The sequence below is a fragment of the Dendrobates tinctorius genome, unplaced genomic scaffold (genome assembly GCF_039654945.1).
Source record: "Dendrobates tinctorius isolate UK_male_01 unplaced genomic scaffold, ASM3965494v1 ptg000086l, whole genome shotgun sequence".
In the NCBI taxonomy this organism is placed as follows: Eukaryota; Metazoa; Chordata; class Amphibia; order Anura; family Dendrobatidae; genus Dendrobates; species Dendrobates tinctorius.
Window position 1 is genome coordinate 59167522 of NW_027361754.1, and position 14050 is coordinate 59181571.

Consider the following 14050-nt stretch of genomic DNA (forward strand, 5'->3'; position numbering starts at 1 on the left):
AGCGCAACTAGCGCACGGCCTGCGCACGATCTGCGCACCCTATGCTAAAGATACAAGCAAGGGGCGCGCACGCCGGGCAGAGAGCCGGCTCGGGGGCGGAGCTACCCCCGGCCGTGCGTGCGCTTAAAAAGCGCTAATGTGAAACCACCCTTACACTCTTTTTTTTTTTTTTTTTTTTTTTTTTTTTTTTTTAAAAGCACCAGTCAGGTACACCTCATAGCTGCCCAAAAGGACGCCCAGGACAGGCATTGCTCGTCTTCAGTAACACATCAATTGATAGTTGGAATAAATAGACTGCATTCACCACATCTTAAGGTGCAGGCTTTCTTTTCAAGTGTAGAGGTGTGCAGTATAAGGTTCTGCAGGAGCTGAGGTGTGCAGTATGAGATTCTGTGGAACAGTATGAGGTTCTGACCCCCCCCCACACACACACACACACACACACACACACACACACACAATTTTGATCCTGGCTAAAACGTTTCTTATAGATATGGCGAACCCTCAGGTAACCCTAAATGAAGGTCAATGGACACAGGTGGCTTAATTGAAGGAATTGCTTAATCACCTATTTGCCGTGACTAAAAAATTACAAACTGAGGATTTAACTCCTGGCATTTTCATAAGGGAGTGGAAGAACTTGCTATATATATATATATATAGCAACACTATGTAATAAACTATGTGAGTGGCAAAAAAACGTTTTCAACAAAAACATACTAAATAACATTTGTGCAGTCTATGAATTTGTTCTAAGAAATAGAATTGCCTCCATCAGATCCTCCTTCACAGATGACCTCAAATCTGACCTAATAATTTTAAGGCCAGAGAACAACCTCTCTACACTAACTTGGGTTGGAGGCAATGCCGTAACCACATGGGAACATCTCTAACAATTTCCGGTTATAAAGGAATTGCCTCATGCACAGTCAGTTTTGATGAACGGTTGAATTTTTCTTTTTCTTTGAGAGCAAGTGAAACATTTTGCTGAAATATGGTCAATCTGCTTGCTATAGGAGACGGAGTGAAATCTTTTTCCTTGCAGCAACTCTTTGCCTGCTCCATATCTTCCAAATACTTGTCAAAGTCAAACTCCTCATCTGATGAGGATGAAGATATGGCAGCAGTAGCACTGTCAGGACCCAAGTCCTCTTGCGCCTGGCAGTCCTCCTGTAGGCCACTCATCCTAACTGCTACCTCAGTCAGAGCTTCTTTTTATTTAGTAAGCTGTTGATCATCAAGCAGTATACGATGACTTGGGTCCACATAAACAGCTGCCAGAAAAATTTTATTTTCCAATAGCTGTGTCTCTCTCCGTTTCATTGAAGCAGAAATGCCATCTGCGATTAAATCTCCTCTTTGGGACAGGCAAAATATATATATATAATATATATATATATGTAATCGATATTACATAGTGTATTACATATTTACAATTGTATTAGTTTTTTGTTCTAAAGTTGTATTCCAATAAATATATATTATGTTCTATCTAAATGTCTTGATTATTGTATCATAAAAATGATTAAATGTCTGAGGTTCACATTGTACTGCAATAATTTTTTCACTTAAATATAAGCAATATATGTTGGAGTCGGAGTCGCAGGTTTGGCTTACCGACTCCACAGCCTTGTTGACAGCAACATACTGGTCACTACAGCGGCAGTTTGAAATTTATTCAGTAACATTCATTGCTGCTTGTTTCTGGAAAATACCCATGGAGTCAAAATCGTCATTACACCTGTAGATAAATTCTCAAAGAGGTATAATTTCCAAAATGGGGTCATTTGAGGGGGATTCTGCTCTTCTAGTGATTAGTGACTTTATAAGGAGTCCGTAAACTATTCTAGGAAAATCTTTGCTCCAGGAGGCAAATAGCGCTCTGTCCCTTTCGAGTCACTCCGTATTGGAGAGTAGTACTGTGCAGCCATATATGGGGTATTGCCACGTTCAGCAAAAATTGTGGGACAAATTTTGATGACATATTTTTTTTTTTTATCCATTTTTCCTTGTGAAAATGTAAAATCTGGGGCTAAAGCAAATTTGTTTGTGGAAAAAATAATTTTTTCTTCACAGCCCAATGGTATAAAATTCTGTGACACATCCGTGGTGTCAATATGATCACTGCACCCCTAAATTAATCCATCAAGAGGTGTATTTTGTAAAATCGGGTAACTTTAATCTCAGGGGCTTTCCCAGTGGGTCATGGCACCCGCAAACCATAACAGTAAAATTTGCACTAAATTATGGCGCTCCTTCTTTTGAGCTTTGTTCTGTGCCTGAAAAGTAGTTCCTGATTACATGTAAGGTGTTGGCGTAGTGAGGTGCAACTTGTACAATGAACAAAGGTCCATTTTTTTCCTATTAGCCCTTACAAAAATTAAACCTTGTGGTTAAAGCAATATTTATAGTGCTTTGAAGAAAGCACTATCTTGTAATCCGAACGCTGCTTACTTCTTATTATTATTATTATTATTATTATTATTCAGTTGAATTCCGCAATTAATGGGGCCTGAACGGCTACACGCACAGACTCCATTGAGGTGTCGTTTCGAAGCCAGCATCCACGAGTGGTGTGCGAAGTATTTTTCGTGTCAATCGGATTTGTCGTTTTTGCGCAATTTGCGTTTGAAAAATTTTTCAATGCTTTTCAATGGGAAAATGTTGCCACAGTCAAAACATGCCCTGAGGCGAATCAAATGGCAGTTAAGCTCATTGATATGCGCAGGCACACCCAGTTACTATGCCAACGCCTACGAACGTCACATGACCTCTCCAGGACACAGTTTCTAGCAGATAATATCAGCTCTTAAAGCGAAACCCACAGCACAAATGCAAATCTAGCTTCATCACATGACGCATGCCCCTGAGAGAGAATGTGCGCCAAAGTGGATTTAGAAGCCCAGTGGGCAAAACTGGCTCTTAAAGGGCCGGCGCACCAAATCGAAAGTTGAGCCACTCCGGCCTCCAAATCGGAGGCCGATCGACCCTGGCCTCCAAATCGGACCCTGAGGGGCCCCGCCCACCAAATCGGACCCTGAGGGGCCCCGCCCACCAAATCGGACCCTGAGGCCAAAGTGGCCCCTGAGAGGCACCAACAGTTAAAACGGATCCTGAGTTGAAAGTCTTGCAGGGTCAGCAGGCAAGTCTCTCTTAAAGGGGCAGCCTGGGCACCATTTCAAAGCACTATCTGTACTTACTTCTTCAGGAAAAACACATCTAGTTTAGTATTTAAAATGTAAATATTCTTTCTTCACCTCCAAATAGTATAAAAATCTGTGAGGTACATGTGGTGTCAGTACAATCCATGCACCCATAAATGAATTCAATGGGGGTGTAGTTTGTAAAATGAGGTCATATATGAGGAGTTTCTTCTCTTCTGGCACCTCAGGGGCTCTACCAATGTGGCATGGCACCCTCAAACCATTCCAGCAAAATCTGAACTCCAGTATGGTACTTCTTCCATTCTGAGCTTTGCACTGTGCCTCAAAAGTAGTTTTCGACCACATATGGGGTATCGTTTTACTTGAGAGAAATTGCACAACAAATTTTGGGGTCCACTTTCTCCTGCTATCCTTGTGAAAATGAAAAATAAATTGGGGCTAATTTAACAGTTTTGTGGGGAAAAATTTGTGTTCCCATTTTCACAGAGCATTGTTGTAAAATTCTGTGAAGCACCTAGGGGTTTAAGATCCACATGTATAGAGAAATTCTTTGAGGGGGCCAAGTTTTCAAAATGGGGTCACTTGTGGGGGTTTTCCATTGTTTAGGCACATTAGGGGCTCTCCAAACACAACATGAACCCTGCTCACAATTCCATCAAAGTCTGCGTTCCAAAACGTCAGTCCTTCCGCCCTGAGCTGTGCCGTGCGCGCAAACAGTACATTTCCCCCACCTATGGGGTATCGGCGTACTCGGGAGAAATTGCACAACAAATTGTATGGTGCAATTTCTCCTGTTACCCTTATGAAAATGCAAAATTTGGGTCGAAAAAAACATTTTTGTGGTTAAATTATTATTTTTTTTTTTTTTTCACAGCTCAATATTATAAACTTCTGAGAAGCACCTGGGGGTTCAAGGTTCTCACCACACAACTAGATAAATTCCCTGAGGGGTCTAGTTTCCAAAATATTGTCCCTTGTGTGTTTCCACTGTTTAGGAACATCAAGTGCTCTCCAAACGTGACATGGCATCCGCTAATTATTCCAGCAAATTTTGCATTCAAAACATCAAATAGCGCTCCATCCCTTCTGAGCTCTGCCTTGCGCCCAAACAGTGGTTTTCCCAAACATATGGGGACCGGCATGCCCAGGAGAAATTCCACAACACATTTTGTGGTCCATTTTTTTTCTTGTTACCCTTGGTGAAATATAAAAAAAAAAAGTTAAAAAAAAAGTTAAAAATTGAGGTCTATAATATTTTTGTGGAAAAAAAGTTAAATGTTCATTTTTTTTTCCTTCCACATTGTAAAAGTTCCTGTGAATCACCTGAAGGGTTAATAAATTTCTTATGTGGTTTTGAGGGTTGTATCACAGCAATTGGATAGGGGAATAAAAAAATAACCTTTATTTCACAGAATTAAAATACTATACATAAAGTGCAAGGTGCTCAATATAGATAACAGACAAACAAAAAAGCTGGTGTATCAAAATAGCAGTCCACTCCACCTTGGTCAGGTATTATCATATATTCTTAAGACGGACACTAGATTCCAATACTATCATCCTGGGTAGCATACTGCCTATACAAAGCTAGGTGCAAATAAGCATATACTGTCAAAAACAAATAGCACCCTGTTATTGATTATTGCAGATTGCCCACCAGGCCTACAGTCCGTGATACAAAAGGTTAATCCAAATTCATTATACCAAGATGCTTTCATATCCAATACTCTCATTTATGATGTTAGGATTATTCCATCTCATGGTATTAAACCTCAAGCATACTATATTTGAATAGTGTCTTCGGGGTGCTCGAATACTGTGTTTGAGTCCCTGGAGACCTTATGCAAGCACGCTCGCTCATCACTAGTTAGTAGCCTTTTGCACGGTCAGACAGTATAGCTAGTATTACTGATCCTGGATCTAGTGATGGGCCCTGTGTGCAATACCCAGATGTCTGCTCAGTAATGGGAGAGCACAGGGCAATGTTGCTTTCCCTGCACTACAAGCCGTGTGCAGATGACGAATACAATGTACTCTGGTAAGTCGGCCATGTTTATAGCTCGCCAGTGAAGTGTCTTGTGCATTCTCTGCAGCTACAATCGAGCATGAGATGGAGCTGCGGCACAAGAATGAAATGCTCAGGATAGAGGCAGAGGCGCGGGCACGAGCAAAGGTGGAGCGGGAAAACGCGGACATCATCCGGGAGCAGATTCGCCTGAAGGCGGCAGAACATCGGCAAACTGTTCTGGAATCCATCAAGTACGTGGAAGGAAATTCCCGCTGTAGGAGATGATCTTATTATACCTGTGATGGTCGCTTACATAGGATCATGCTTATTCCTACAGAACGGCAGGGACCGTGTTTGGAGAAGGTTTCCGGGCCTTTGTATCAGACTGGGACAAAGTGACCGCCGCGGTGAGTATTCCACGGCTGATGAAAATTTTGCATAGTCAAAGGGGTCCTCCAACCCCAAGCTCGTGTACCGTGGCTAGCTCTGAAATATTTCAGCTTTGTTCTCATTGTAGTGACTAAATGTAAGATCTTCTACATTATGATAAAAACGGGGTTGCTTTCATACAGAAACACTAATATCTGTCCCTAGGTTGAGACTGGTGCTGTTGCTCAGCAAAACTGAAATGCATAGAATGAAGCTGCAATAGCTCCCAACCCGTAGATGGGCTGGTTTGGTGTAAAATACGCAGTGCACACACTTGTTGATTGTTGGGTGCAAATGGAATAAGAAGTTCATTAGCCACTGTACACTCAATTGGTACAAGCAAACAGTTTATTGAAGACGACGCACAGCAATAAGCTCCATAGTGCTCTTGGGGTGCGAACATCATGAGGTTTTGTTTTGAGAAAGTCGCTAAGAAAGTCAAATAACTATATAAGAGCGAGACATACAGGGCTGATAGAAAGTTACATATGTACCAACACAACAGTGGAATACATCAGGGGTGGACATATCCTTAGTGCAGCCTGGGGCACAAGAAGTAAGTAGGGGCCACTTCTGTCTCCAAAGCAGGTACAGTTGTGCATTGCAATGAGATATTGGACTTTTCTTGCTCAGGGGCATCTTCTGTGTCCGCCAGTGGGGTACATATTTATGTTATGGGTATTAATGCGTTTACTTGTCTGTGCAATATTTACATATATATACATACAAAGGGATTTAGTGTCCCAGGTCAGCCAGTACAATAAATAATTGATGTACAATGTACTAGGATAACAGTGGAGGAGAATAGCCAAAGGGCAAGATATTGCTGTTAAGAGGTCTGTATGGGTAAGGGGACATGGTGGGGACACCGGTGGGAGGGGGTACGGGTAGGACGATAGAGTGATCAATAAGAGTTGAAGCTTACCTGGGTGGAGGGCACTTGTGGGCATGGATGTCTCATAGGTCCCTGGTGTATGGGTTAAATGGTGCCAAATCACAAGTGGACAAAGGTAGGGAGTATATGGCCAGTAACGTGACTTCAGTGGTGCTGGTTTTGCAAGTTATGGCGAGAGCAGGATGATTAGAGCAGAGGATCAGCGTCCATGTGTATGAGAACGATGCCCAGAGGAGCTGTGCCAACCACAGGGAGGCAGCGTGCGGCAGAAGAAAAATGGTGAAAAAAAGGTTTTTAGATACATACTGACTTTCAAATGATCTAAAAAAATAAATATAAAAATACATATAAATAAATGTATTTAATTGTAACTAGAAAGTTTGATTTGGTGATGAGACCCCTTTAAAGGGAATGTGCCATTATATAATGACCTATTGTTCAAATCCATTTTTTTTTTATTTTGGTTTATGTATTTTTTTTTTTCTTCAGGGTTTATAATCTTTATTAGGAACAAAAATTAAAATATTGTAATCTTCAGGGCACAATGAACAGAACTTATCTTTTTATATTAAATCATCTAATGATCATGCGCAAAGGTCATTGGGAATGGAGGGGGAGAAGGTGAGCTGTGACATCGCCTATTGTAAATGGATCCAGTGTTACCTGTCAGGAGTGATGTTTTGACTGATCGATAGGGGTCTTCGGATCCGGACCCCCCTGCTGATCACTGTAATATATAATATAAATTGATAGTTACGCTTTACAACAATTGAAAACGTCCTATTGGTCATGAGTTGTCAGTTGTCACCAAACTTTTCCAGGAGGTGCACACATTACTGGCTTGTATGCATGTTTTGTATGCAGGGGGGCTAATTAGAGAAAGTTGTCTGACGTGATACATTTGGAGCATTTCGCGCCCCCCCCCCCCAATCCCCTTCTGTATACTGTTTTGTGTTTCCTGTAGCAGTTATCGTCCCAGTTCAGTACATGGCAGCAATGTTTCTTGGTCTCTAATACCAGGGAAGCTTGGTCTAATTCAGTGATCTGGTTGCACCAGGAGGCCAATGGCAGTTCTGTCTTTCTACCAGACGATGGTGCTGCAGAGCTTGGGATCAGCTGTTATCTGCAGGCAGCAGCTTTCTGCGGATAGGGATTTACTGGTAAACATGGCGGATTCCTGCGTTGCTGAATGTCTCTAGTGCAATGCAGAACTCATCCACGGTAACATTTGGCCCGCCGCGCTCTGTGCACTCTGGGAGTCCGTACAAAACAAGTCCTATATGTACATAATATTTGCATTTCTTGCATTTAGTTATCTCATGTCACTTATTTATACAGAGGCTATTGCTCCTAGTAGATCTCAGCTCTCTAATGACCCCGTTGTGTGCACCAGTATCTCAGGGGTTCATTGGTCAGGAAGTTTTGCTACCGCCTTCCCCCCCCCCCCCCCCCCCCTCCATTAAATGTAGTCACAACAGACAGGTGACTTTTTGTTTTTGATGTTTTAAAGGATTATTACAATCCTCATTGATGGATAGTGCTTGTAAAGATGAGCACTTTTGCCATTTGCAGCTTATTAATATTTGCAGCCGTTCTTGAAATATTAACATTTATTTTGTTTCCAGGAGACCGACCACCGCTGCCGTCTGCACCGAAGCTGGCCAAGGTTAGGAGGTAACTGTGCACTCCAGCCATCATGGCTAGCTTCAAAACTGCACTTACAAGCTCATTGGAAAAGAACTCGTAAGCACTACACATGTTCTGCTGTCTAACAGCGGTGGTCAGTCTCCAAGGCAACGAGATGTAAACAAAAGAAAGTATCAATATCTCAATGTAATTTGTATTTACAAGAAATTATCCAACAGTATCCTTCTCTTAAGATGGAAATATATTTCGCTACGTAATTTGCTGCCTTTTCTACACCTTTGACCCCATGTTAATACTTCCTTTCATGGCTCTGACCTGGTTCATCATATAGAGACTCTGATCCAAATCGTCAATCCTCTCCATGTACATGTCCGGGGACTTGGATAGCTGTCATGAACCTTTCAAAATAGATACTCGCAGCACATGGTATATAAATGGGGTCCAATGAATTCTGAAGTCTTGGTAAGTGGCACTACATAGCTAGACTATGACTTAATGATCACTGGGGGGTCCATCCTATGTCTAGATACCACAGACTTTCCCTGAACGTCGGCACCCCCGACTTTCCACTTTGCAGTGAGTGACTGTGAATCGTCCCGCTGCAGAAAATCTGCAGCCCCTTCATTCTCTGGATCGGTGAGGTTCTAAAGGTGGGCTCCCCAGTAATCATGGTTATGATGTGCGATCTGCCATCACTTGCTGAGAAAGGAGTACCCCTTTAAGTAGAAGCTGTGTGCCACCTCTCTGACATCTGATTTCCGGGGGTTAGTAAACTGGATTGCAGAAGCCGTGTGCGGTATTATATGGGGGATGATCAAATCTGTACTACCCTAATGGGGGGTGTGGAAAGGGGTCCTCTCCGTGAGACTACTTCAATAATGATCACCGGATTGGTCGTGGTGATGCCTGACAATCCCATCGATCGCCCAATTGCAGCGCATCAGATCTGGCACTCGCAGCGCCGTACGTTGAATGGTGCTGCAGCTCTGTCCTTGATCGGTGGGGCTGCTGTGAGTCGGACCCCATTGATAACCTATCTTAGAGACAAGTTGTCAATATTAAAGTCCTGGAAATAACCTTTTAAGAAATTTGCTCACAATGCAATAACCCTGGAAAGTTCACTTAAGGTAAGTCAGGAAGCGCTTGGCAGATATGGCGACTGATGATGATGGTATCTTGCCTGTAGTGCATTTCAGTAGACCAATGTGGCAATCTGTATGTTCGTTTTTGCTGGGCTTTTATTTCGCATTTTTCTTATCGTCAACCAAACAATATAGATCTCAGTCACAGATAAAACCCGGTCTCTGGGCACTCGGCGCTGCCTTTGAAAAGTGAGTTTAATTCCCCGCAGTTCCCCCGCAGCTCATTCTGTTAATGGAGAACCTTCCAAAGCAAAGAGGACATGAAGTTCGATTTTGATGAGCACATAATTGTCTGTTTCCTAATGCATGCACAGATGTCAGATGCGGAATAAAAGCTCCGCTCCTTCCCGGCCCCCCTGCACGAGCTTAAAAAAAGAAATGACTCGACAAAGCAAAATGTCATTCTCGTGCCAGTGATCGAAGTGGAAATTCTATTGATTGAAGCAAATGGAGATAATTAGTCGTCATGATGCCAACGCACAGGTGCTCCCACTGTATGGATTTATAGGGCGAGGAGATAATGCATCACAAGATGTCGCAGCTTATCATAATTATGTAGGTGCGTCACCTAACTTCACCCATCTCTACTCTAGGGTCACCTGTACTCTGAAGATATTAATTGACTTATATGAGAGTGTTGTGGGCATGCTCTGTGATCTGTGCAGAACTGATTGGGAGGGGGAGGAGGCGAGCTGTACCCTTCGCCTAATGTTAATGGTGGATCCTACTGATATGGAGGTGTCGCCTTTTAATGTGATCATGGGATGATAATGAAATGACTGCTGAGAAGGGATCTCTGCAGAACGGGTGGTGACTGCTGAGAAGGGAACACTGCAGATGGGTAGTGACTGCGGAGAAGGGATCTCTGGAGAACAGGTAGTGACTGCGGAGAAGGGATCTCTGCTGAACGGGTAGTGACTTTTTTGAGAAGAGATCTCTGCAGATCGGGTAGTGGCTGCAGAGAGGGGATCTCAGCGGAGCGGGTAGTGGTTGCACAGAAGGGATCGCTGCGGAGAGGGTTCTGTTTGCAGAGACGGGATCGCTGCAGAGCGGGTATTGGCTACAGAGAAGTGATCATCTCGAAGCGGGTACTGGCTACAGAGAAGTGATCGTCTCGGAGCGGCTAGTGGTAGTTTCTTATTTCTTCCATTTAGTAACAAAGAGAAAAAGTATTTTTTCTCCTTCGCCTCATTGAGGGACACAGGTACTGTGGGTGTATGCTACTGCCGCCTGGAAGCTGACACTAAATGGGAAAAAAAAGAGGTTAGCTCCTCCTCCGCCGTATACACCCTCGCCCCGATTGCGGGCGGAAACCAGTTTAGTGCAAAAGCGAGAACAACAAAAATCAGCCTTAATGCAGGTAACAATATGACTAGAAAAGAACCTCCCTAATTTCAATTTCAATGAAAATGCACATTAAATAAACAAGGGTGGTGCTGTGTCCCCCAATGAGCGTCTCGGAGAAAAGGATATAACGGTGAGTTTATCACAAAAATCCATGTTTCTCCTTTGTCTCATTGGGGGACACAGGTACTGTGGGACGTCCTAAAGCAGTCCCTGGGTGGGAAGTTGACTCACCGATCCAAGCTACATGCACCTCGTGTCTAAAGGTGCGCCACCGCTGCTTGGAGAATCCTTCTACCTAGGCTCGCATCCGCTGAAGCCTGAGTATGGATTCTGTAGTGTTTGGCAAACGTGTGCAGGCTGGACCAGGTTTCTGCCTTGCAAACCTGTTCTGTCGAAGCCTGGTGCCGAGGCGTCCACTGCCTGAGTAGAGTGTGCTCTGATCCCTGCTGGAACCGACGCACCCCTGATGCGGTAGGACTCCTGAATAGTCAGACGGATCCACCTGGTGTTAGTCGATTTTGAGGCCGCGAGTCCCTTCCTGCGTCCCTCGGGGAGTACGAACAGCTTCTGTCTGCCGAAAGAGTGCCCTCCGTGACACGTACCTCCTGAGGGCTCTTACCAGGTCCAATGTGTGAAGAGCCTTTTCCACGCGGTGTACCGGCGCTGGACAAAATGAAGGCAAGACAATATCCTCATTAATGTGAAACGAGGAAACGACCTTCGGCAGAAAGGGGGAGCTGGTCTGAGAACCACCTTATCTTTGTAGAAGGTGAGAAACGGTGCTCGGCAGGATAGGGCCACCAGCTCCGAGACTCACCTGATGGAAGTTATGGCTACAAGGAATACCACTTTACAGGAAAGGTACGACAAAGAAACATCTTGTAGCAGTTCCAAAGGAGCTTCCTGCAAAACGCTTAGGACCAGGTTAAGGTCCCAGGCGTCCAGGGGCGCCCTATAGGAAGGTACCAAGTGGGAGACTCCCTGGATGAAAGTCTTCACCTGCATATTGTTAGCAATTCTGCACTGGAAAAGGACGGCTAAAGCCGATATCTGTCTCCTAAGGGAGCTCGGGGCCAACCCTGAGTCTAGGCCAGACTGGAGAAAAGCCAAGATGTTGGGAATAGAGAATCTAAGTGGAGAATAACTTCGGTCTCGACACCAAGCAAAGAAGACCTTCTAGGTGTGATGCTTAGTGTCCGTTGGAAGCACACACGTCTGTTTTTTCTCCAAACTCCTTTTTTTTTTTCTTTTTTTTTTTCCCCCTTTTTCTATGAAGGCGAGACGAGCGACGGACCCTATTGAAAGGGTCCGATCTCCCCAAACCAACAACAGGCGAGCACGTGTGAGTGTCGCCTCCACGTATCCTCTCCCGCAACGAGGGACATGTCTGGTCTTTTTTCCCAGACTTTATTTTTTCCTTCCATGAAGGTGAGACGGGGGCAACGGACCCTATTGAAAGGGTCCGATCTCCCCAAACCAACAACAGGCGAGCACGTGTGAGTGTCGCCTCCACGTATCCTCTCCCGCAACGAGGGACATGTCTGGTCTTTTTTCCCAGACTTTATTTTTTCCTTCCATGAAGGTGAGACGGGGGCAACGGACCCTATTGAAAGGGTCTGATTTCCCCAAACCAACAACGGGCGAGCACCTGCGAGTGTCGCCTCCACGTATCCTCTCCCGCAACGTGGGACATGATGCCGAACTTAGCCCTGACCACCCCTAGGGGTATTGAAACCATGGTCTGTACAGAGGCACAAGCATAGTCCGTATGGCGCCCACTGCTCCACCAATGCTAGACTGCGGTGCTGCAAGGCGGCGGACGGTCCCTCTCCTCATCCCTGGAGGGAGGATGGAGCTAGGGTGCCTGCACCGTCCTGGATCTGCCCCCCTCCCCTTTACCTGAACTGGAAGCGGAGCATCGTCACAGAGGGGATGGCCTGGGAGGGCTCCTGAAGCAGCGTCCACAGGGCTGGAGCCCTTAGCCTCATTCGGTTGGGCGAAGGTAGGCCCCCCCCCCCCCCCCCGGTCACGCATGGCGGCGTTTCCTGGAGTCTGGCCATGCTTCCTCGGCTGGTGGTCGGCGACGCCCACCCCCTCCCCCCGGTGCTCGGCCGTGAGCGAAAGTTCCGCCTCCCTTCTCCACGTCACTTCCGGTGGCCAGCCCCCCATGGCTTGGGCGGGCGCCGAATAAATTGAGCCCCCCGGCTTCGAACCATGGCTAGGCCGCAACCGGAAGTACCGTCAGGACACTTCTTCTGACCGCCCTCCCGCAGCTGAGGCGCGCGCTTCTTTGAGAGGAGCAGCGCTCGGCACTGCCAGGACGCATGGGGACACAGGACGGGGTAAGTGCTGCACCCCATCCCTAGAGCCACGCTACGTGGAATCGAGGAATACCCCCCCCTCCCCAGCAGGACAGTACTGATGCCTGGCAGATACAATATGGCCGGAAAAGTGAAGACGCACACGTTCCTATACGCTGCATGTACCTCCTGTCGGGCTGCTTTTCCGCAGGCGCAGAGCAAACAATTATGCAAGGCCTGCGATTCCGAACGCACCCAGGAGCCCTCCCCTGCGACCGAGCCCAGTGTTCCAAGTCCCCCGGAATGGGCCCCATCACTGTCGCAGTCTATGGCATCGCTTATAAAGGCATTCGAGTCCCTTCGCGCCCCAGATAGGGGCAGGGGTAGTGGCTCGCCTGTCTTGGAGGGGTCCTCTACCTCACAAGAGCCTCCGGCCTGCAGGGGCCGCTCTCACTCCAGGCATACCTGGGGAAAACGAACCCACATGGTGTCTCCCAGCCCATCCGGTGCCTCTGCATCTGTGAATTCTGCATCTCGCTCTCCTTCACCAGTAGTCGAGAGCAGGCAAAGCTCAGATTATGACTCGGACGAACCCCTGGACCTAGATACCCCGGGGTGTCGAAACAGTGGACATCCTTATCGAAGCTGTCAATCAGACGCTGAGGATTGCAGATGATTCCACACTGGCTTCAGGCCATAAGGTGTCTTTTAAGAGGGTTAAGCTGCCGCATAGAGTATTTTGCACTCACCCAGAGTTCGAGGACATAGTGCAACGACACAGGGAACGGCCGGACAGGCGTTTCTCGGGCCAGAAGGCACTCGAGGCGAGATATCCGTTTGCCCCGGATCTCTGTAAAAAATGGACGGAATCCCCAACGGTGGATCCACCTGTGTCACGCTTGGCCTCTAAAACCCTGTTATCCATACCTAGTGGTTCTTCTATTAAGGATCCCACTGATCATCTCATAGAGAGCTTGGCTCGCTCAGTGTTTGAAGCATCAGGATCAGCACTCTAGCTCGTCCGCTGCAATGTGGGTAGCCAAGGCCATGATTTCTCGGTCAGAATCATTGAACAGAGCCTTGCAGGATAGGGACCTACCTGCAGAGGTATCAGAGAT

General features: G+C 46.0%; 1 protein-coding gene across 1 annotated transcript in view; it reads left to right on the forward strand.

The window, feature by feature from the left end:
- Nucleotides 1-14050, forward strand: part of LOC141097929 (ATPase family AAA domain-containing protein 3-A) — a 112428-nt gene that overhangs the window by 19578 nt on the left and 78800 nt on the right. The window contains exons 6-7 of the mRNA XM_073585456.1: nt 5258-5423; nt 5510-5579. Coding sequence (XP_073441557.1) covers nt 5258-5423; nt 5510-5579 — 236 coding nt within the window. The remainder of the gene's footprint in view (nt 1-5257; nt 5424-5509; nt 5580-14050) is intronic.